Consider the following 21,986-nt stretch of genomic DNA (forward strand, 5'->3'; position numbering starts at 1 on the left):
TACTATTTAAAAGAACTACCAACATGGAATGTCTGAGAAAGGTAAAATATGTCCAACTGTGGGCACTGTGAGTGTGAGCACCCAGAAGACATCTGGTTGTTGTTCCCACCAGGTCCCAGCTGTGGGAACATGAGAAGAAATCAGCTCCAAGTCTGGGATTCCCTTGAGGTCCTTCCTTAGAGGGTAAAAGCTTTTGAAGAGGGTTGGTGGGAGGATTAAAAGAGATTTCTGGCACGTCCCTGACTGATGAAGGAAACTGCCAGAAGGCAACGTGGTCTCGTGTAAATATAGTGGAGCAATCTCGGGACATGGGCTAGAGGTGGACTTGGCAGTGTTGGGTTAATGGTTTGACTCGATCTTAAAGGTCTTTTACAATCAAAATGATTCTATGAATCTAAAATGTGATATTGCTGGCCGAAACCTACCATCCTAGGTTGAGAGGAGTTCTCCTGCCCCTCTACTCTGCCCTGGGGAGACCACACCTGGAATATTGTGTCCAGTTGTGGCCCCTCAGTTCCAGCAGGACAGGGAACTGCTGGAGAGAGTCCAGCGCAGCCACCAAGATGCTGAAGGGAGTGGAGCATCTCCCGTGTGAGGAAAGGCTGAGGGAGCTGGGGCGCTGGAGCTGGACAAGAGGAGACTGAGCTGACCTCATTCATGTTTACAAATATATAAAGGGTGAGTGTCAGGAGGATGGAGCCAGGCTCTTCTCGGTGACAACCAGTGGTAGGACAAGGGGTAATGGGTTCAAACTGGAACACAGGAGGTTCCACTTAAATTTGAGAAGAAACTTCTTCTCAGTGAGGGTGGCAGAGCCTGGCCCAGGCTGCCCAGGGGGGTTGTGGAGTCTCCTTCTCTGCAGACATTCCAACCCGCCTGGACACCTTCCTGTGTAACCTCAGCTGGGTGTTCCTGCTCCATGGGGGGATTGCACTGGATGAGCTTTTGAGGTCCATTCCAACCCCTGACATTCTGGGATTCTGTGATTCCCACCTGAGGCCACCCTTTCCCAAAATTCTGCATGCAGGGGGCTGTAGAGCTTCCCAAATACGCTGCAAAACCGTCCCCTGGGTGAACTCCCCGCGTGTCGCTGGAGGAGCTGATAAATGACTTAACAACAGAGCTGGAAACACAGGGTACAAACGCAGGCGGGGGAGCTCGGGCAGATGTTGCCGGGTGCTTTCTCTGCAGCCAGACGATAATGAGGAGGCAGCTCTGCCTCCTCCCGTGTGTCCTGGCATCTCAGAGCGAGCGAGCGAAGGAGGAGGAAAGGGAAAGGCCGTGTGGTCAGCGGGTGGGGTGGGACCACCACCTCTCCCCCGTCCTTATCGGCCTCCGCAGAGACACCGACGCGCCGTTCACAAGGGCGTGTAAAATAGTCCTCAAAGCGATAGCAACGGAACCAACTGAGAAATGGCCTGTAAAAAAAGAACTAAAAACAAAAACTTCTTTGCTTTTTTCCTGCTCTTTAGTCATCCTGAACGCAGAGTGACCCTGCATAATAAAACATCCACGTTAAGCAAGTCACCTCTCTTATTCTTGGGAAAGGACACCCCTGTACACCCTTCCGTTGAATGCCATAGGATGTGTCACATATATATTCCACACTGACAGCAAAAAAGGGAAGTGTACAAGATGTACCGAGCTCTGAAAAACCCAAATACTTGATCTGTGAATTGTTGACCACCTTCAACTCCATTGCAGCTTCTTGAAGGCACACAGGGATATCATAAATTAGGGGTTCTCAGGAGAGAAGGGCTCTCGCAGCTCTGAAAATTAAAATATATATAGGCAGGGGAAGATGAGAAAATAATGAAAAGATGTAAAGGGAGCTAGGAGAGAGAATAGAGAGAAAACTTCAGGAATGAGATGCTGTATGGGATTAAGACAAAATATGTAGCTGGAGCACAATGAAAAGAAACCACGTGTTTTACTGTCACAGAAGTAATTGTGTGCATCTGCTGTTGTAATCAACATGTTTATGGGAACAATACACAGAAGGACTTTAAACACAAATCATAAATACTGAGTGCTAGGGTTTTTTTTTCCCATAACAGAGATATGAATAATAACGAACAACAGAAGTCACAGTAAAGGCAAGGTCATTGTCCAGTTTGCCCTCTCCATAGTACAAAAGTAAGGACACATTTTGTAACATTGAGAGAAAATACACTTTTTATGGCCAAATATATATATATATATATATATTTTTTTTTAACCCAATGAACAGTTAATCTACATAACTTGTTGCCATGATATTTAAAACCCTGTATATACAGAGATTTCAGACTGGATCTGATCATACTTCTATAAATAAGGAACGTATACATAAGGAATGTATACATACACACCAGACCAAAAAAAACCCCACTTTATTTTTAAACTGTTTGACTACTAATAGACATTGAAAGGAAAATGTCCTGGTGGTGAGTTTTTTCATTCTATAGTTGCTCCCTGAATTGTTAAGTTCTCTTTCCACCCAGACTGTTGTTATTCATGGACTTAAGGGAATGGGGCCATGGGGGTGACATTTGAAAGACTAACATAGCATTTCCATCCATTTTTTGAATAGTGTGATAGACATCACTTTAAGAATTAAGCCACACTTTCTTTTACGGTGGTCTCATTATATCTCTTTTGTTAAAGAGGATCAATAGCTGCTGAAGACCCCCAAGAAACACCTGTTAATGGCAATGACTCGGTTACTGTGAAATCAGTTTAATATTAAGCACGAAGGATCAAAGGCAGCATTGGCACGGTGAACATCGTCCTGTGTGAATGATTTAACGACACTTTGCAAGAACAGACTTGTTGACTCGTAAGGCAGCGCTGAATCAGGATTTAGCCAGGATGAAACCAACAGTCAACAGATCAAAGCTGGTTTTAATGGGAATAAGGAGAGAAAAACCACGTGGCTTCAGATCAGGCTGAATTGCATTAATCAGATATGCAGATTTTTTACAGTTGGTGGGGAAATAAAAGGAAAAATTGGGTTCAAAAGTGCTTGATATTTTCCTTGATGCTATGAAGGCATTTGATTTGGAAGGAGCCATTACAGAACACAGCAAAAATGATGCGACATTCAGCCAACCCCATTAGTGATATAAATGCTGGGAACTCCTGCAGTGCTATAGGAATTGATGGAAAATTAAGCAACTGGTTCAAACCAAGGCTGGTAGGAAACAAAGGGCTATGAATTCACCAACGTTTTCATCGTGTACTTCAAATGGACATTGGGATGGTAAATTAATTAAAGCACGTGACAGTGGAAGATCTAAATTTCACATTATGCAAACGACGTTGTCTAATTGTCAGATAAATGAGGTAGAGTTGATTGGCTTTGCTAATTGACGGAATTGCTGCAGTCATCCTGGGTTTTAAAATCTATCAGTACGAGAAAGTGTTTCTATCTTGGAAAGAATAGGCATTTTTTATATATGGCCAGGGAGCTGAGTTGGTGCTAAGGACAAGGAGGAAAAAGGGAAAAGCTGGAAATATGAAAGAGAGCACTAACAGGCCTCCGTCTATAGGTCTAACAGTCTATAGGCCAGAAGTGGCTGCATTAAATAAGAGAGATCTGAGTGCTGCTGATGCACGAGCTCCTCCAAAGGATTTATTTGAGGAGGGATCCTGGAGAAAGGACTCGGATGAGAGACCAGCAAAGAAGACATATTAAAGTCTCTGCCTTGGCCAAATTCCAACTCAATTAATTAAAATTCCCCTTGAAGTTTCAGCTAGATGATATATTCTTCCATGCGTGTCCTGGGAGGCAGGGAGCACGATTGCTGCTGCAGTGCTGGGGTCAGGTCGGGTTTGTGAAGGTCTTGGGACCCCTGGAAATGAGAAGCGCTTGGTAGACGGAAGATGGTGAAACCGGAGGAAAACAGAGGCTCTAAATCTTCCTGATGCGCAGCTTTTTGGCAAATGTGCTCATGAAACCTCAATTCTGCCTTCTAGTGGATAAAAGGCGGGACATTGCAGCAGAAAAAGAAAAAAACTGGAAGGAAAATTAGCTCTGGATTCCTCAACATCATTATTAAGAAGCGCTGAAGATCAGACTCAGGCAAAAACTTGTCATTTTTACTCATAAAAATGACTGTTGCATTCACTTCTCACCCTGACTGCCACTGATTGTGAGGGTACAAAACCCAACACCTCTCTTTTGATATGGACCAAACCCTATGTGGAAGGCCAAGGATACACAGATGTTCAATATTTGGCCTCCTCCACATGCTCTTACTGGTGAAGAAGAAAAAATAAGACCAAGTTCCTCTGGCCAATTCCACTCTTACCATCTGATACTCAGGTTTAAAGCTGAGTTTACTCTTCCTATTGCTTCCCATTCTATCAGATGATAGAATTCCCGTTCTCTCTTCAGTCCTGACTTGGAAACTCTCCCTTCTCTGGTCAAACTGGCATGGTCAAACCGATGGAAATTTGTTTGCATTTAGTGCTTATGTCATTCTTTGTCATTGTTGAGGAATAAATAGTGTCACAGGACACCAAACGCTAACATGTATTTGTATTCCTATAAAGCCGCTGGTCTGAGTGGGCAGTGAGGACTGGAAACACATTGGAAACTGATGTTTGGGGCCAGGAAAGGTGAGGGGAAGAAGGGGTTTTATCTGACAAAGAGCATAAACCTCCCAAAGGCCACCCAATATATTTGTACAGGGAGGAAGAGATCCCTCCTGAACATGCAGGTTGTGGTTCAGAGCTCTTTACTGCCTTTGCTAACGAGAAATATTTGGCTTCTTTAATAAAACCGGCTTTGGAAACTGCACTTTTAAAGTGGGAGGACAACGTGCACATTTGTGGTCACAAATTATGAGCAAATTTCGTCTCTATTGAGTTAATAAAATGGAATTGCTTACTCATCCTCAGCATATTCAATGCATATCATGTCTTAATAAAACTAAAATACAAATGCACTTTTCAGGACAAACACTTCCGAGATGATTTTTCCTTAGGGATCGACTCGGATGTGCTGGGACTGTCCCACGCACCTCAGATCTCAAGGGAGGACTTACAAATGGATTTTTAAAGCAGCTCTTGAACGCTCTCTAGTGGTTACAATCGCCAATATTTCCAATGTCCCCACCTTTTCAACTCGATAAATCACTCGCAATGACTCATGTCACCCCCGAGTTAAAAAGATTTTTTAATCACGCCTATAATTATTATAATATTTTATTATAATTTATTCTTAGGCACTAGAATAGTGTTTTTCACTACACGAAGTACAAACAAGAAGTCTAATATCGCACCTGTGCACCAAGTAACATTTTCATTCTCCTTTGGCCAACTAACAATTTTCAGCCCAGACTGCGTTGGCAAAGTCAGTGGTCACTGGAAATTCACCTTATCCACAAATAGGAATTAATTCCTTCCTTCACATTTTCCCGCAAATGTCAGTATTCCTTGCTTTCTCGAGGAGCTATTCAAGCTCCTCATAGAAGCCCTGAATGTATGTCACAGAAAATGCTAATTTTTCATTTCACAGCAGAAAGCGAAGTTGCGAAAGAACTGGGTGACCCAGTTATGGAAATGTGGCAGCTCCAGGACCAAAGGACGGATTAAAGCAAAGAACAGGCCACAGACAGTAATGACAAAACGCTTGTCTTGTTTCTGAATAATTAATAGATTGCCAGCCTGTGTCCAAGGGAATATTTGCATGAAACATTATTTACATACTTTTTCAAATGTTAATTGCAACCTGCCTTGCAAAAACAAACACACAGTTCCACAGGCATACGCTATTTGAATGTTTTCTTTTCTCTGTCTGCTCTATTTAAAGACTGTCTTGCTGTTTGTCTGCCTTTCTGATCACAGTCACTATCTTAATCATCATCAGATTAATCATCAGACTGCTTTTCAAGCAGTCTGAAGCAACCTGGAAAGTCACCCCACTAACAATCCTACACAAAATTCCTGGGTCATATAAGGCCCTTGGTAAGCAGTGTATCCCCAATATTTATCCCAATCAGACGTTGGGCAGATTTAGATTCATTGTGGTGTGATCCATAATCTACCAGATAATGGCATCTTCGCAGGCTCTTGAGATCTGGACCAAACCACCTCTTGCCACAGCACCAAACACGCCTTGAGTTGGTCTAAATTACATCAGCTCTTGGTGAATTCCTGGGAAAATAACTGGAATTCAGTGCTCCTCTTTCTCCAGTCTCATTTCACTACCAGCTTCCTCCAGCTCGCTGTTGGACCAGGCTTTTCTCTCTCTCTAGTCCTACCTCCTGCTGCCAACCGCAGGTCTCAGCTTCTGGGGTTCAACAAGGGCTCCTGTCCCCAAACAACGTCTGTTCCAGACCCGGTGACACCGCACAAAACGTACTTTGTGGGGACCTGATGTAAACCTGCTTCCAAACTTCATGTTTGCGAGGAAAATGTTCTGTTAACCAGCAAACCGCACTCCCTGATAATTCTTCGTGACATTTCCCAGCCTTCATCCCAATGACCATTTCTTGGTTGTTAAGTGATTAAAACGTGATGTAATTAATTTTACTTTCTAAGTAGATAATTGTTCTGTCATTGCAATTCTCAGAGTGTAACATGTTATTACTGCAATAGGTTAGTTATTAATGTCAGTGAATCAAAATAAATATTTTTTTTAAAACATTAAATCTTGTGTTGGTCCTCAGACAAACTGAGTCTCCTTAGGGAAAGCTCTTCCAAAATTTCTGTTTTCCCCAGCTATGGCAGAGTCATAACCTGGGTGTTCGTGGTTCATATATCTGCCTGGTGAAGACCTCTCATGCTCTTCAAAGGTGTTTAGAATCCATTTATTGCTGGGGAGTAGAATTGGCCAGTGGATTTGAAGAGTTTGGACTTGAAGGGTCACAGAATCATAGAATATCAGGTTGGAAGGGACCACAAGCATCATCTGGTCCAACCTTTCTTGGCAAAAGCACAGTGTACACAAGACGGCTCAGCACCCTGTCCAAGTGGATCGTGAAAGTGTCCGATGCTGGGGAATCCACCACTTCTCTGGGGAGATTATTCCAATTTCTGATTGTTCTCATTGTGAAAAAAATCCCCCTTGTGTCCAGTCGGAATCTCCCCAGGAGTAACTTGTACCCATGGCCCCTTGTCTTTTCTACATGACTCCTTGTCAAAAGGAGTCTCCATCTGCTTTGGAGCCACCCTTTAAAGCCTGGAACATACTGGGTCCTCTTTACCCATTTTTATGTGATTTTTATGGCTCGAGGCTTTGGTTTGGTTTTTCTGTTTTGGTTGGTTTGGTTGGGTTTTTTTGTTTGTTTGTTTATTTGTTTGGTCTATTTTTGTTTGGGTTTTTTTTGGAGCAGAAGCATTTACAATTCTTCAGTGGAATTGTTCAGCTTCCCTGGGATGCATATGGCTCTGAGGAACAGATTTGTGTATATATTCTAGAGTTTTGAGAAGCCAGGAAGGGGCCACATTCCTGAAGACAGCACGCCTTTGACAGGTAACTGTAACACCAACATATTTGGAAATATTTGTTTAATAGCACCACTGTTTTCTCTTCAGATAAACCTTTAGTGTAAGATCTGTGCTCAGTCTTCCTCAAAACAGCTGAACCTGAAATACTGACTTGCAGTGTGAGAATTATCAACCCGCGATATTAAAACAATCACAAACCATCCAGTGATTTTCTTTTACTTCGTGGTTACATTGAGAGGATTTAAAGATTGTACAGTGGAATCGTTATGTACAACTTGTATCTGTCCTTGGTTAAGTTTCAAATAGTGTTGTTTATGGCAGCTCCCAGTTCTTTTAGTCATGCTTACTAAGCACACTTTTAATTTCCACATCCGAATATTTTGTGTAAGAGATTTTAAGTCTTTCCTGTTCCTTTCTGACTATGCTGTACTGGAAAACAGACATTAGGATAAGAAATGTAAATGATATGATAAAGCCTGAGATAAGCAGGTCGGTATGAACAAGTACACAAGAGCCAGACTGCAAAGAGGTGTCTTCTCATCTCAGTGCACTGGGATCTGCACATCAGCACATTGGGAGACACTTTGCCATTTGAAAGCTCGTAATAAAGAGTTTTTCAGCTGGGAAATGAAAGCAATACGTTGATCTAGCCACTTGAAAACTGAGCTGTATACTCGGTCTTTCTAAATTAAGTGAACTCTATCCCTGTTCTGACTGTCAATGAGATTAGTCAGGAAAATGATGGATGAATAGATCTGTGATAAAGTGAATTTTCATTTTAGCTTTATGGATCTTACTGAAATATAAGCCAACAGATAATAAATAGAAGTTATGATCTTATTTTCCTTATATTATTCAGAGTAATTCTGAGTATGAACAGGGAGTAGATGTGGCATTTAAGGAGAGAACACTACACACTGTGGGTCAGAGTTGCTGCTGTGGGGAGGCAGAAAGGATTGCAACAGAGTGGGAAAGCTGACTAGATGTAGGACTGCTTGATGTTTTGGAGAAGTGGGTAACAAGGAGATGGAAGGACACAGGCTGAGAGGAACACGTCTCCTTTTATCTGCTTCGATCGCCTGCCTAGGAACGGCCAGAACAAGGCAGAGCTGCAGGGAGACACGGCCTGTCCTCAGACCTCACAAGGAACTCACATGAGACCTCAGTCTCGCTTAGAAGTAGCTCTCAGGACACTGGTGAAAAGCAATTATCTCCCTCCTCCTTTTCCTTTTCCTTTTCCTTTTCCTTCCCTTCCCCCTTCCCTTCCCCCTTCCCTTCCCCTTCCCCTTCCCCTTTCCCTTCCCCTTCCCCTTCCCCTTCCCCTTCCCTTCCCTTTCCCCTTCCCCTTCCCAACTTGAGCAATTCTGTGGTCTAGAAGTCTGTGTTTGTGGAAGTGCTCCACGTGCTTTTCCAGCAGGGACTCCTCTCCTCTCCTCTCCTCTCCTCTCCTCTCCTCTCCTCTCCTCTCCTCTCCTCTCCTCTCCTCTCCTCTCCTCTCCTCTCCTCTCCTCTCCTCTCCTCTCCTCTCCTCTCCTCTCCTCTCCTCTCCTCTCCTCTCCTCTCCTCTCCTCTCCTCTCCTCTCCTCTCCTCTCCTCTCCTCTCCTCTCCTCTCCTCTCCTCTCCTCTCTTTCTCTAGTTCAAGTGTGACTCCAAAGTCAGCGGCTCCAGAGCTGCCTTCCATTTCCACAGCTCACAAACACAAAATACAAACCCGGCTCCCTACAAATACAAATATTTGATCTGCACCGTAATTATGCCCGAGTGTGATTCCAACCAGCTCGCTAACATCAAAGATCTCAAAGGCGAAGAGGCACGAATCCGGATTTACAGGGAGATCATCCCTCATGAGGTGAGGGGGTATTTATCTCTAGGAAATGTAGAGGTTGAGACCCACATGCTAATTACCAGTTTGGCATGGTAGGAGTTGCCAAGATAAACCTTAATCATGTATCAGAAGGGGTTCAACACTCCTTTAATTAAAGGAGTTCTTTGGCAGTGGGGAATTCTTACACAGGGTTTTCTCTGTCAGGTACAGATGATCAATATTATTGGCATGGAATTATGACAAATTTATGGTCCTTTTATTTTTTGAGGAATGATATGAAAGAGGTAGATGAATATATGACAGCGTGACCTGCCTAAAATTATAAGCACTTTAAGTACCAAGAGATGTTAAGTTTGACTGTGCAGTACAGCTTGTTCGTGTGAGAGTTTTGTTTCAGTATAATAAGAAATTCCTCCTTCTGCAGTCCCTGTGTAAGATAAGTACTTAATGTTGCTTATAGTCACTTATGCTTTAGCATGTAAACTCAGCCATAGTCTTGGTTCCCTCTTTGACTCACCAAAACTGCATCCAGTGGAATTACAAAGAGCTTTGACGCAGTAATTGCCACATAATCAGTGCTCATGTAATAACTGTTCTCAGGAGCAGTATTTTAATTGTTTTTGAAACCATTAACATTCTCTATTTGATATTATGCTTTTCCATCAAGAATGGATATCTCATGTTGGTGGACATGATCGGGGCTTTATTCTAGTTCAACATGTATTCTTAATTTATTGTCATCAATTCTCCCATCAGCTCTGATTTTTCTTTTATTGCAGATTTTTTTAGCTCTTCAGTAATACAGGTTTTGAGTACAAACTACATTAGGATCCTATGACTTGGCTGAAAAACTTGCCTAAGCTGTTGAGTGCCCAGAATTTATGCAGAATTGCAATGACAATGTATGAAAAAGGAGAAATTAATAGGGATGGATGAAAGAATTCTATATTATTTTAAAGCATTATATTTTGTGGTCAAAAAGCCTCAGTGTGTTCACGAAGAAACTGCATTTGGCTTTGGAAAAAAGGTCATTTCAACCACTGTGTAAAGGGCTTGGAGAAGTAAATGAGTAAAAATTAAATGTTGTAAGTATAATGGTATTAACAAAATATTCTTGGTGAACAGAAACAGACTTCTAACATTTGAAGATATTTATTTTATATCTCATTTCTTGAACCGAAATAATTGGGTTGGGTGATTTACTACAGTTGTCTTATAACCTGTTATGCAAAAAGAGGTGATTGGGAAAGCAAATAATTCAATATAAAATGACAGAGCATTGAGCTGCTACAGGAAATGTAGGTGTACACAAAAAGTAGGAGCATAAGATGCAGTATTTACAGATGGAATGAAATAAAACATCTGACCACTCAGAATTTGCTACAGGATGAGGTCAAAGAAAGCAGTTTCTTGCTATCAAATTCCTGGGAAGCAAGAACCACGATGGAAACGAGGACTCTGTGATTATTTGCGGGGGTTTGGTGAGGAAAGGTATGAGAGGTCTCTTGGTGGTGGAGAACCATTAGGTTGGCTCGGTCGTTCAAAAACCAGCGCTTTCTTGTGTTAACGCAACGGATTGTGTGGATCCACAATTAAACAGACGAACGAAAAAATCAGCTTTAAAAAACAATGTAAAAATGTAATATTAAGCTGGTATTACAATCCAAAATCCCACCTCAAATCGGCAATTACTGGGAATTGCATTTTCAGGGCCTTATATTCCCAGAACCTTCCATCCACTAATTCCAGAAAGACAAACACTAAAACCTTTCCAGTGTTACTTAGACGCCTTGCCCACTGAAGGCTGGGGTATCTCATTTTCAAGCTGTACCTCTCTGAAAAGGCACAGGGACATTCCCAGCTCCCCCAGTGCCCCCCCTGCCATGAGCAGGGACATCGTCACCAGCTCAGGTTGCTCAGAGCCCCGTCCAGCCTGGCCTGGGATGTCTCCAGGGATGGTTCAGCCACCACTTCACTGGGTGACCCGGGCCAGGCTCTCACCACCCTCATTGCAAACATGTAAAACTGAAATGTTACATAGCATTCATGGATTATATTTGGAGGGAGATGCAGGTCACTCCACCGCAAACCCCAGCAGAAATGAGGCAACTTTCCCGTGACTGAAACGCAGTTATTAAGGCCCAATTACACCTGCGGCACAACCACCCTCCGGAACACCTCCCACAGCTTTCGGGACGTGCCCTAAAGGCACGAATAGGCAGAAAACGCTTTTTGGAGCCAGGCTTATGGCGGGAAGGACTCGCTCCCAGGAAGGCGGGAACGACACGAGGGGCTCGGCTGTGAGGAGACCCCGCGGCCGCCTCAGAGCCAGCGCCTCAGCGGGGCCCAGCGCCTGCCCCACAAGGGCGGCCAGAACCAGCTCAACGCCGCCGCCGTCTCACGGGACCAGAGCCAAGCTGGGGTGCAGGGGGTCTGTCCCCTCTCCCCACGGGGACCCGGCTCGGTGCGGAGCTCCGGGCCCGGCGGGGACGGACGCGCCGGCGGGCGGGGCGCTGGGCCCGGCTGCCCCGCCTGCCTATTGTGTCTGGCGCTGAGGCGCCCGCTGCGCGCCTGAAAGACCCACTGGAGGCGAGCCGAACGATGGCGCCGCTGCAGGAAGCGCCTCCTCCGCTTGGGCAGGGCCGGCGGGCTCAGGCGTTCTCCGCGGGCGGCCCCGAGCGGCGAGGACCCCGCGCCGCTCGCTCCCGCGGCGCCTCGCCTTACGCGCCGCCGTGCGCGCCCCCGCTCTCTCCCCCAGTAGCGCGGTGCAGCGGTAGCAGGAGCAGCGCGGCTGGAGTCGCTGAGGCGGCCATTCCTAGAGCGAGAGCGCAGCGCACTGAGTCCCCCCCTTCCCCCGGGCCACTCACGCGGACGGTGAGGAGGGCGGCGAGGCCCCTCCGGTCACCGGCGGGAGGGGAAGGGGAAAGCGGGTCGATCTCGGGGAAATGACCGTTGGGGCTTCGGCGAGCGGCCGTTGAGCGGCGCGAGGTTGCGCGGTCACGTGACACCCCCCCCCCGCCCCCCGAGTCCATTCCGCGGGTGGGTGGGTGAGGGAGAGCGCGCGCCGGCAGGTGCGGCGAGCGCGCGCGCGCGCCCTGGGCGTGGGGAAGTGGCCGCGTGTGCGCGCCCGCCCTCCCGCGTGTCCCCTCCGGCGGCCCGTTCCCCCGTGACGCGCGCGCTCTCTCTCGCTCTCTCCCTCACACAGAGATGCCCTCGGCTACCAACAGCACTATGGCGAGCAGCAGCGGGAAGGCGGGCCCGGGCGGGGAGGCCGCCCCGGCAGCAGCGGCGGCCGCCGCCCCCCCGCAGTCATCGGGCGGCAGCATCACCTCGGTGCAAACCGAGGCCATGAAGCAGATCCTGGGAGTGATCGACAAAAAGCTGCGCAACCTGGAGAAGAAAAAGGTGCTTTCCCCGTCCTGCTCGGCCGGCGGGCTGAGGGGGTCGCCGCGGGTGGGCGCAGGGCCCTCGGTCGCTCGTCCCCTCACCCCGGGAGAGCTGAGGGAACGCTGGGCGCTCCCATCCTATTTCCCCCCTCTCCTCAGCCGTGCCCCACCGGCCGAGCCGGCCTGCGGGTTGTTCCCGGCGTCGCCCCCAGGGGCCGCCCGCTGGAAGCTTCCAGAAGGTCGAGCGCCTTTCCCCTTCCCTTTTCGGGGGGTCCCCTTCCCCGGGCCGATCTCTCCCGGGAGCCCTCCGGGCGGTCCCCGTGCGCCAGCGCCCGGCGGGCCCGCGGCTGCCGCCCCCCCGCTCCCATCGAGCCCCCCGCCGGCGCGGCTTCTTCCGCCTTTTGTTCCCCTCGCTGGGGCCTTCCCCAGCCCGGCCCTGCGAGCAGCCCCCCAGTTCCCTTCTCCCCCAACCCTCCCCACCCCGCTTCTCTCCCGCCGCGGGGTCTGTCCCCTCCCCGCCCCGGCGGGGCTGCGGCTCGACCCGCTCCCCCCGAGTCCGGGCACATGGAAGCGGCGCTAACATGGCGGCGGAGGCCGCCCCAGCCTCCCCGTGGAACCGCATTGTGCCAGCAGCTGCACAAAGCCGGGGGCCGCCGGCCACCCCACCCTCCCCTTGCTTCTGGGTTGTTTTTTTTTTCATCTCTCATTTTTCATCGCCTTAAGCTCACCCGTTTCGGAGTCTTAGGTCAGCTGGAAGCGGCCTTTAAGGAGTTATTTTTAGAAATAGCAGCTACTAAATCCGTGATCCTCAGACAGTTCGAGTTGTGACAGAAAAGAAAGGGTGTTGTGGTTACTTACGGTTTATGTGGCACCTACTCAGTGCTTGGTGTCGCTGGATTAAATGAGCCTCACAGGGCTTTCCAAGCTACAGAGTGTAAGGTGTCCATCAGAAAAATACTAATGCACATGTAGCCTGAAGACTTGCTCAAAATGCTCGATTACTAAACTAAAATTAAGGAATGCTAAAAAGTAATGTTGTGTCTGCATTTTAGCCTTACATCTATTTTTGCTCTTAGAAGTAAACAGGCACAATTACTGTTTGCTTATCTTTAACTAGCACTTTAGTTCCTAGTAGCCAAAGTATTCCATATTTGTAGAAGGTGGAAATATTACCAGAAGGTTAGTCTGTACAGTCTGTTGCAAATAAAACACTCTGTGCTTTATCTGTAAATGTGTGCACAGTGTAGTGTCCCACTTTAAATGGTCATTGAATTTTCCTATTTCTTGAAAACGAAACTGCAGAAAGCAGCAAGCCAGGAGCTCGTTTGATAAGTTTTAGAATTGGAGGATCTTTCCTTGATCCTTGTCTGTGCATAGAGAGGACAAGATGTCTGTCTTAAACTTGTTGTTAATACATATGAATGTGCGCACACAAGAACACTGGTACTCAACTTGAGAAAGTGCAGATCTTTCTGTACATCTCTAGTTGTTTCAATAAAATAAAATGGTTTGAAATCATTGTTGTATCTAACATACACAAAAATACTCAAAAATATTTGTCTAGGATGTTCAAAATGTATAAAACCTAAAATTAGCAGGTGAACATTCTTCTGATATGTTCTATACTTGTAATGAAGAAGATAAGCACACTTACTGGTGTGCGCAACAACTTTCCTTTCTAGTAGCATTTTTATTTTTAAAATAAACAATTTACCCCTAATTTACACTTGGCTTAGCCATGCCATTCTGTTTGAACTTTTAGTAAACTTCGACAGTATATTAATTTCAGAGGCTGTGTGGGAGACAGTTATTCTGGCAGAAGAGAGTGAAAATTGGTGGTCTCATGAAGACCTTTGGTTTTGGTGGGCCTTTTGTGTGTCTGTGGCTGCTGACTTTTTGTAACTATGATGTCATAGGAAGTGAATACAGGGGACAAAGTGTCTTTTTTTTTTTTTTTGGAAGTGGGTTATATTGAATGATTTTCCATTAAAATTGAAGTATCTCTTTGGAGTACTCGGTGCTAGCCAGTGTGGTCTTAAAAAAGAAAAGGCAAAGGCTGGATCTTGAGCCAGATGTGCCCTCATGCCGATGAATTAAAGTTCAAAGGTTTCTCTTAGATCTTAACGGGTTGAAGAAGTTTCAAAGTGTATTGAAGTAGGACTCTTGTGTAAACACTGTAAAAGTCATGAGATAAATTGTTCTTGGGTATTAAAGCAGAGTTACTCGTTTTCAGGCTTGAGCCTCCCCTGTGGTAGATGAATTGACAGTTCTTTACTAAACTAACATGCCTTAATAAAGAGAGCATTGTGTGCTTAGGGTCCTGAAAACAAATCTTACTGTACACATGGGGCAATCAGGATTTTTTTCTTTTATTACTTGGTAAATTTATTTTATAAAATTCATTTTCCTTTATTTTGAACCTTTTGATGAGAATATATATATTTAACCATGCATAAGTTGTACTGGATACTACACAGGCAGGAGAGGGTTGAAAATCCAATAAATCTTGCTGAAAACTTATGCTTAGTTGAACATTTAATCCTTTTTTGTCAGCAGCTGGTAGTGAAGGACAGTAGAGGTGATTGTGAGAGCTTTGTATTTGAGGATGAATACAAAAATATACTTGACTTAGACATATGGTTTTGAAGGATGAAAAATAATTGCTCTGTAAGGGGCACCATTTTGGATTTTAAATGGTGTGTGGAGCTTTTAGTGGAGAAAGGTCACCCTTTATGAAGAAATTAGAAATTTTGCAGTACATTATGTGGTGTCATGTTTCCTTCTAAATTCTGAGGACAAAAATGTGACCATCAAAATACAGTACATAAGTTCAAACCATATTATTTCTTAGTTCTAGAATATTTTGACTCTGTGTATAAACTGAAAATACCAGCTTATTAGTTATGCTTTCATTTTTCTCTTTCTCAAAGTGACCTCATTATTTGGAAGCATGAGTATTGTGTTGAACTAGGAGAAATTGAACTGCTGCTCATAAATGTGTGTGCAAACATGCCCTGAAAATGTCTATTCTCTCTTCAACTCTTTCTATTTGGAAATGATAGAAATGCTGTCCTGTTTTCTTCTGTTCTTCGGTGACTAAGTATTTGTGTGTGCATGGGATGGGCTAATTGAGGGGTATTTTCTCTACAAAACTTTCAGACAAGCAAGTTCAGTATATGTTGACAAGCTTAGTTAATTTAAAAGTTGTATGGACTCCACTAGGTTTTTGTTAGTTGTCTGAGGTTAGAACCCTGCTGGCTCTCCAGGTTCGCTAGGAGACAGTTCTTCAGTAAGACCCGCGTTTTCTTCTTCTTCCTGCCCCTTCTGCTTTTTGTTTTCAGAGAGAAAAACCTTTCCAAATTAAGCTGATTGAATGTAGATCAAAGTCACGTCCTGATACAATGACAACCGAAGAAAACAAAGTTATTTTTGCTTTCAACTTGTGTAATAAAGCATGAGTTCTGTAAAAACAGTTTTTAAAACCAGCTGTTCTGTAAGAGGGACAAAATAATTTGCTGACACATGATTTAAGGTATGGGCAGGTGATCACAAACGTTATTTTTGGGCAGCTGTAAACATGAAGGAAGCATGTTAGCTTGAACTACTTAAAGTGACTTGAATGTGGCGTATACAGTTAAAACAATGGCACATTTCAGCTGTAGCTGGTAATTTAACATGCTGTTGCTTTATCAACCCATCTCTGAATTCCCAATTAAGTGTAATCCTGACTGGGTTGAAAAATGAATACTTAAAAAGTGCCTCTGTCTTTATTGGGCAAGAATTTTCACTGGATGGGTATTTCAAGTTGATCTCACTTGGTTCAATAAAATGTGGGATTTCCTGTAGGGAACAGTTACAAACCCACAGCAAAAGCCGAGGTCAGTTTTCTGTTCTTGTAGATGCAGCTAATGATGACAGGAAGCACTGCGCTTCAGGTTGCCCGTCCATCGCAGCGCTCTTAAGTGCTTTTGCACCATAATTTAGGCCACTTGGATGTTCAAGGCTTGCGAGTGTCTCTCCAGAAGCTCTCCTTGAGAAGCTTGGTTTCAGATTTAATACACGTGACATTGAAACTAAAAAATGGCAAAATTGGTATGAAACTGTGCGTTGAAAGTGCAGATCTTTCTTTGAAACCTCTTTCGATAGCGGTTTTGGGTAACCAAGCTTCATCTCTTAAACACCAAGCAGGTTTATTTGTGAAATTATTTGGTGTTTGGTACTTCCTGGTTTCAGCTTGCCCTGGTTTGTTTTTAGCTGTTGAATGTAGCATAGAGATTATTTCTCATAGCAAGTTCTGTTAACTAGATATGACTCCTACAAGCTGTGGAAGATCATCTGGTTAAGTTTTTCAGATGCTGCTTGAATGTTTTGTTGATGCCTTTCATTTTCTTCTTCTTTCAGAAGAAAAAGCTACACAGAATGTATTGGGAAACCCCAATTTATGTTCTAGAATTCACTTGCTGTTGTAAAAGTAACTCATTTTGAACATAAATTATGTGTAGAACAAAATCCAGATCTTGGGGTGTAGTCAACTTAGCTGTAGATTCCTCTTGATTCTATAAGAAATACGGTATGGTGGTTTGGGAAGAGAACATCTATATGCAGCCACCAAAACCTTTAGGAGTTTCACTCATTTGTGGCTTAAATTAGTTCAGGTTATGGAAGAAGCACTTTATTGCTTTTGAATTTAAAAGACTGCATGTACCCACCAGTTCCGCGTTTCTTTGGGAAGGAGTGGGTCCCGCCCCTGGCCATTCCTGTATCTCTGTCACTGTGTGTGTGGTGGGCTCTGGGATCTGTCACCTGCCCACACAGCTGTCCTTGGTGGCATGTGGGGAGGGCCAGGAACATGTGGTGAGCAGAATTCCCCTTTTGTGATGAGCTGATCATGAGACTGCAGTGTCAGAATTGAGATGTCACTGAAAAACTAATGCAGATATTTTTTCCGAAGCTGTCAAACTTAATACACTTTGGGAAAAAAAAAAAAAACAAGAATATTTACTAGTGCGATTTCAAACATTTAATTTAGTTTAAACAGAAGACCCATAAGTGTTTCATGTTCTGGAGTATTGATGCTAATGCTTCATTACATCTTACTGGTTATACCTTGGGACTGAAACAGCTGCTTGGGACTTGTGTTAGGTGTGTATGTATAATAGGAAGTGTACTCAGACAGTGAATATGAGAACTGTGGGGTTTTTTTAAGAAGTTCTGAACTTCTGTGCTTCATTCCTGATACAGTTTGGGTTACCTTTTTGATTTTTCTTTCCTGTCTGTTTTTCTGAGGAAATGGGAAGACTCTTTTTCAGTAATTTCTGGGCAGTCCTTGCTGACGAGTTAAACTGCTGAATGAGTGTGGAGATGATGGTGGAGTGGGAACAAATGACAAATGTAAAACAAGTTAATGCTGTTAAAAAGAATGCAGTTTTGGAGAGATCTCAGAAAACAGGCTTGGAATAGTCCCCTCCATCTTTTCTTTGCTTGTAGTGAAGTGTGTGTTACAAAATGTTTATTTCAGCTGGTTGAAGAGGTTGCCTTCTCCCCTTCCACCTTGTCATCTACACTTGTGCTGCTGTAACTGGTATAAAACACACTATTGAAATGATCTCATTAAATATAGTGCCTTCCTCCTCCTAGTCCCCCTTTTTAAGGGTTATTTTTAATCAGATCATTCCAGTGATCCAGTTTATACCATAGCACTGTAAATGATTGTAACAGCACAGCTGAGTGGTCAGGCATTTTAAAAACCAATATTGTTTTGAAGCCAATGTCATGTAACTGTGTTTTTTTTTCCCACTTAGGGATGACATTTTTGAGGCAATTCACTGAAGGTAATAAGAACTTGAGTGTGAGGGGAAGGTATCTGTTACCATAATAAAGTAACTCAATTTTGAATTCCTATTAAAATGTAGGGCATATTTAAGCAATGAACAGCACCAGCTTCCCCCTGCACTCCCCACCCTGGCAGCCTACACGTACAGCTTTTCTCCTAGGAAACTCCAAAATACTTAAGGTATCGCAGTAGAAAAAGAGCTGAAGCTCGGTGCCTTGCGCAGAATGGGGGGCTGCTGACTCATAACCTGTTTAATAGTTTATGGGCTCACTTTACCACTTCTTTTTTTTTTAAATTTTTCTGCTGGCCTAACTTTTATGCTTCAAGATGTATATCCATGATGAGCGAGGGCGAAGTTGTGTAAGGGGGGCTAAAATTAAGAAAATCTTGCAGACACTGCAGTAGATTTGTGAGCAGGGATTTTACTGCAGTTACTTTACAGCCCTAATGCTGCTCTTAGATTGCTGTTGACAGTACAGATTAAAAAGAAAGCATTTTGCTTCCTTAATATTTTTGTGTAATGCAGCATTTGGATCTCACAGTGTCTTTGGGAAAATAGAAAAATGCTTACTTGGCATTTGAAATTTTTGTGATAACACGTAACTAAATACACATTTGCTTGTCCTCTGCATTGCAGCTGAAAGAGCTTTCCCTCTTTCACTTTTACCTTTCAGATACAGATGTTTTTAAGGAAGAAAAAGAGAAGTAATTTTTCTTCTTAGTGGTTAGAAATAAAATGATCGCTCTTTGTTTTTTCATGGATGAATTGCTGCATAAAATTTAACAAAGCATCTACATTAGACCTAAGAATATTTGACCATTTAAGAAAAACTTATGCACCGTTTGAATAGTTTATTGCAGTATGATACATCTGAAGGTACCGTGCTGACGTAAGGCTGCATGGAAAAACTATGCAGAAACAATTTTAGTTATTTAGGGTGTTTTTGTCTCTTGTGCCCTTAGCCACCAAGATGGATTATGTGAGTGTTTTGCAGCTTAATTTTGCAGTATATGTTTCCTACAACAAAGTTGATATAAGTAGTGTTCTCCTAGAATTTGATGATCCATCCTGTTTGTTTTACTGTTATTGTTTTGTGTTTGAAACTGGATCACAGAAATTGTTAGGTTTTTTTTTTTAAATACAATTTTGTCGACACTGTTTAAACTGGCTCACATTAGCAGCCTGTTTACTCTGCAGCCTCACAAACAACTGCATCAGTGTGACCAAGGGAATTGTGATCTGCAGCATGGGAGTAAGTGGCCTGAGCAAGTAGGAACTTCTACAAATTTCTTTTTCTGGAGAGCCCGTTTGTCTTAGGATATAAGGTCCCTTAAGCACCAGAGGTGTTGGTCAACTGGGCTGGCTTTGCCCTGGGGCGTTGCAACGTTTTGAGCTCCTTACTCTGCAGTTTGACTTCACAGCTCAGCTACAGTCTCTCAGATCATGAAAACTACTTCTGTGATTGTCCAACCATATCATCATCTATTCTCAAATGAGTATGTAGAACAGCAAAATGACCTTACTTTTGTAATGTTTTGTGACACATTTTCAATATGCCAGATGCTCTTCCGGGGGTATTTACATATATATAGATAGATAGATATTACCATGGCTGCTGCATTTAACAACTACTGCTCCCCTAGTGTCTGTCCCCAGTGTGAAATTTCTAGTCATGTATTTTTGGAGCTCAGGAAATTCTTCTTTGACTTTGGCTAGGCCGTGACTGTCTCTGATGCGCTGAAAGATGAAGCAGCTAAGTGTTGAATCTGACCTGTAGGATTTCCAAAGAAATAACCTGTGCTGGCATTAGGTGACATCAAAAGGACCGAGTCTCTTGATGGTGGTTATATGTTTCTGTAAGGGATGCTGGGCATCAAATCCTTTGTAAGAGGAGCATTCTTATTAAACTGTTTCACAGACTTGGATCTTTCTGAAAGGTTTCAGATTGAGCATAGAAGTTGAATTAGCTAGAAAAATATCAGTAAAATTGAACTGAAACGTCCTGAAACAAATACAGTAAAGAACAAAGACCACCACCACCAAAAAAACATGTCGCTCTCTGGCAAGTAGAAACTCTGAAGTGATGGCTGCACCAGGGTTGTATTTTTTTTTTTTTACATTTCAAAATGAAGTGTTTCTGTTTGCTTTCATTTTTGTGGTGCTGTTACGCTAGATTGGGAAGATAATTGTAAAGGATTCATTTGAATGGCTTTCTTTTAATAAGACCAAGGCAAATATCATAAAAAATACAGTCATATGTGGTAATACAGAAATGGTGAAAACTTAGAGCTTAATATTTAGATATGTTATTTTTACAGACTTTGCTTCCTTTCTATTTAACCTGTAGGTTCTTTGTCACTTGGGCGTGCATAAGTTTTACCTGCTTTTGCCTAATGTCAGTGGTTTGTGTGGTTTTGTATTTAAGCAGGTTGGAGAACTGATCCTGCTGAAAATTACCTAGTGATATTTTTTTTCACTTTCTCTCTATGAAAAAGAAATCTCAGTGCTCCTGAACAATAACATTTTAGAGCTATTAATATGAATTGTGTTGGTGGGCATTCTTGCACAAAGGATTGAAAACTCTTTCAGATTCTTTAAAACTATCTTAACTGATGCAAGTAGAAAGAAGTACAGTTCTGAATCTTAATAGCATTGACTTGTTTCACAGTCATGTTTTTGTTATTGCAGCGATACAGTGGTGATAAGCTCTGACTTAGAATCCAGTTCAGCTCTGTTGTTTGGACTGAAGAAATGTGCATTGGGAGTGCTCTCCCCATCAGGAAGAATATCTCTTTCCTGTGAAATTGAGACTAGTTGTGGAGGCGGATTGTGGTAGCCAAATAACATTAAAATGTTTGTCTCTTGGGCAAAATATTTACATTTTTTTAACCCAGAAAAGTTTTCTTGGGTACTGTTACATGCTTGTGGGATGTGTTTCAGTTTGTGTTTACTCTAATACTACAGTACCTGATTTTCTTAGCACAAGTAGAATAAAGCAGTTATTTGCTTTTGGCTCCTCATAATAGCATTTTTCTTTCTTTTCAGAGCAAACTTGATGATTACCAGGAACGAATGAACAAGGGAGAACGTCTGAATCAAGATCAACTGGTAAAAAGAAAAAAAAAAAAAAAAAAATATTAACAAGATCTGTGTTAAATTGCTTTGTGATCTTTGTGATCTTGGTGGGGAAGGAAGGGATGAACTTCACTTCCACTTTCCCTTTGTTCTGAGTTCTGACTTGGCCTCAGCTTTTTATCGCCTAGAACATCTCAGTTTTTCTGTTAGTCAGAAACTGAAAGAATATGTACAGGAGCATGTTATAATGGTTTATGGTTGTTGAGGTTAGGTTGTAAATAAGCTGTGGTGAAAATTTGCACATTCTAACCTAGAACTGTTGAAAGAGCTAAATGATACCTTAGTGGTTCTGTGGACATCATCCTTTTTGTTGCAGAAGTGTCCCCAGGGAGAACCTAAGGAGCTTAGTCACTTGGTGGTAGCTTGTA

At 43.4% G+C, this 21,986-nt stretch overlaps 1 protein-coding gene across 2 annotated transcripts in view; it reads left to right on the forward strand.

Annotated features, from left to right (window-relative positions):
* The first annotated feature begins 11,977 nt into the window (after nt 1-11,977).
* Nucleotides 11,978-21,986, forward strand: part of CAPRIN1 (cell cycle associated protein 1) — a 29,453-nt gene continuing 19,444 nt past the window's right edge. For both annotated transcript variants that reach the window (XM_082058991.1, XM_082058992.1), the window contains exons 1-3: nt 11,978-12,137; nt 12,469-12,668; nt 21,529-21,591. In XM_082058991.1, the coding sequence (XP_081915117.1) occupies nt 12,471-12,668; nt 21,529-21,591 (261 nt within the window). In that variant the 5' untranslated portion in view covers nt 11,978-12,137; nt 12,469-12,470. The remainder of the gene's footprint in view (nt 12,138-12,468; nt 12,669-21,528; nt 21,592-21,986) is intronic.

Source organism: Streptopelia decaocto, assembly GCF_964273445.1.
Source record: "Streptopelia decaocto genome assembly, chromosome: 7".
NCBI lineage: Eukaryota > Metazoa > Chordata > Aves > Columbiformes > Columbidae > Streptopelia > Streptopelia decaocto.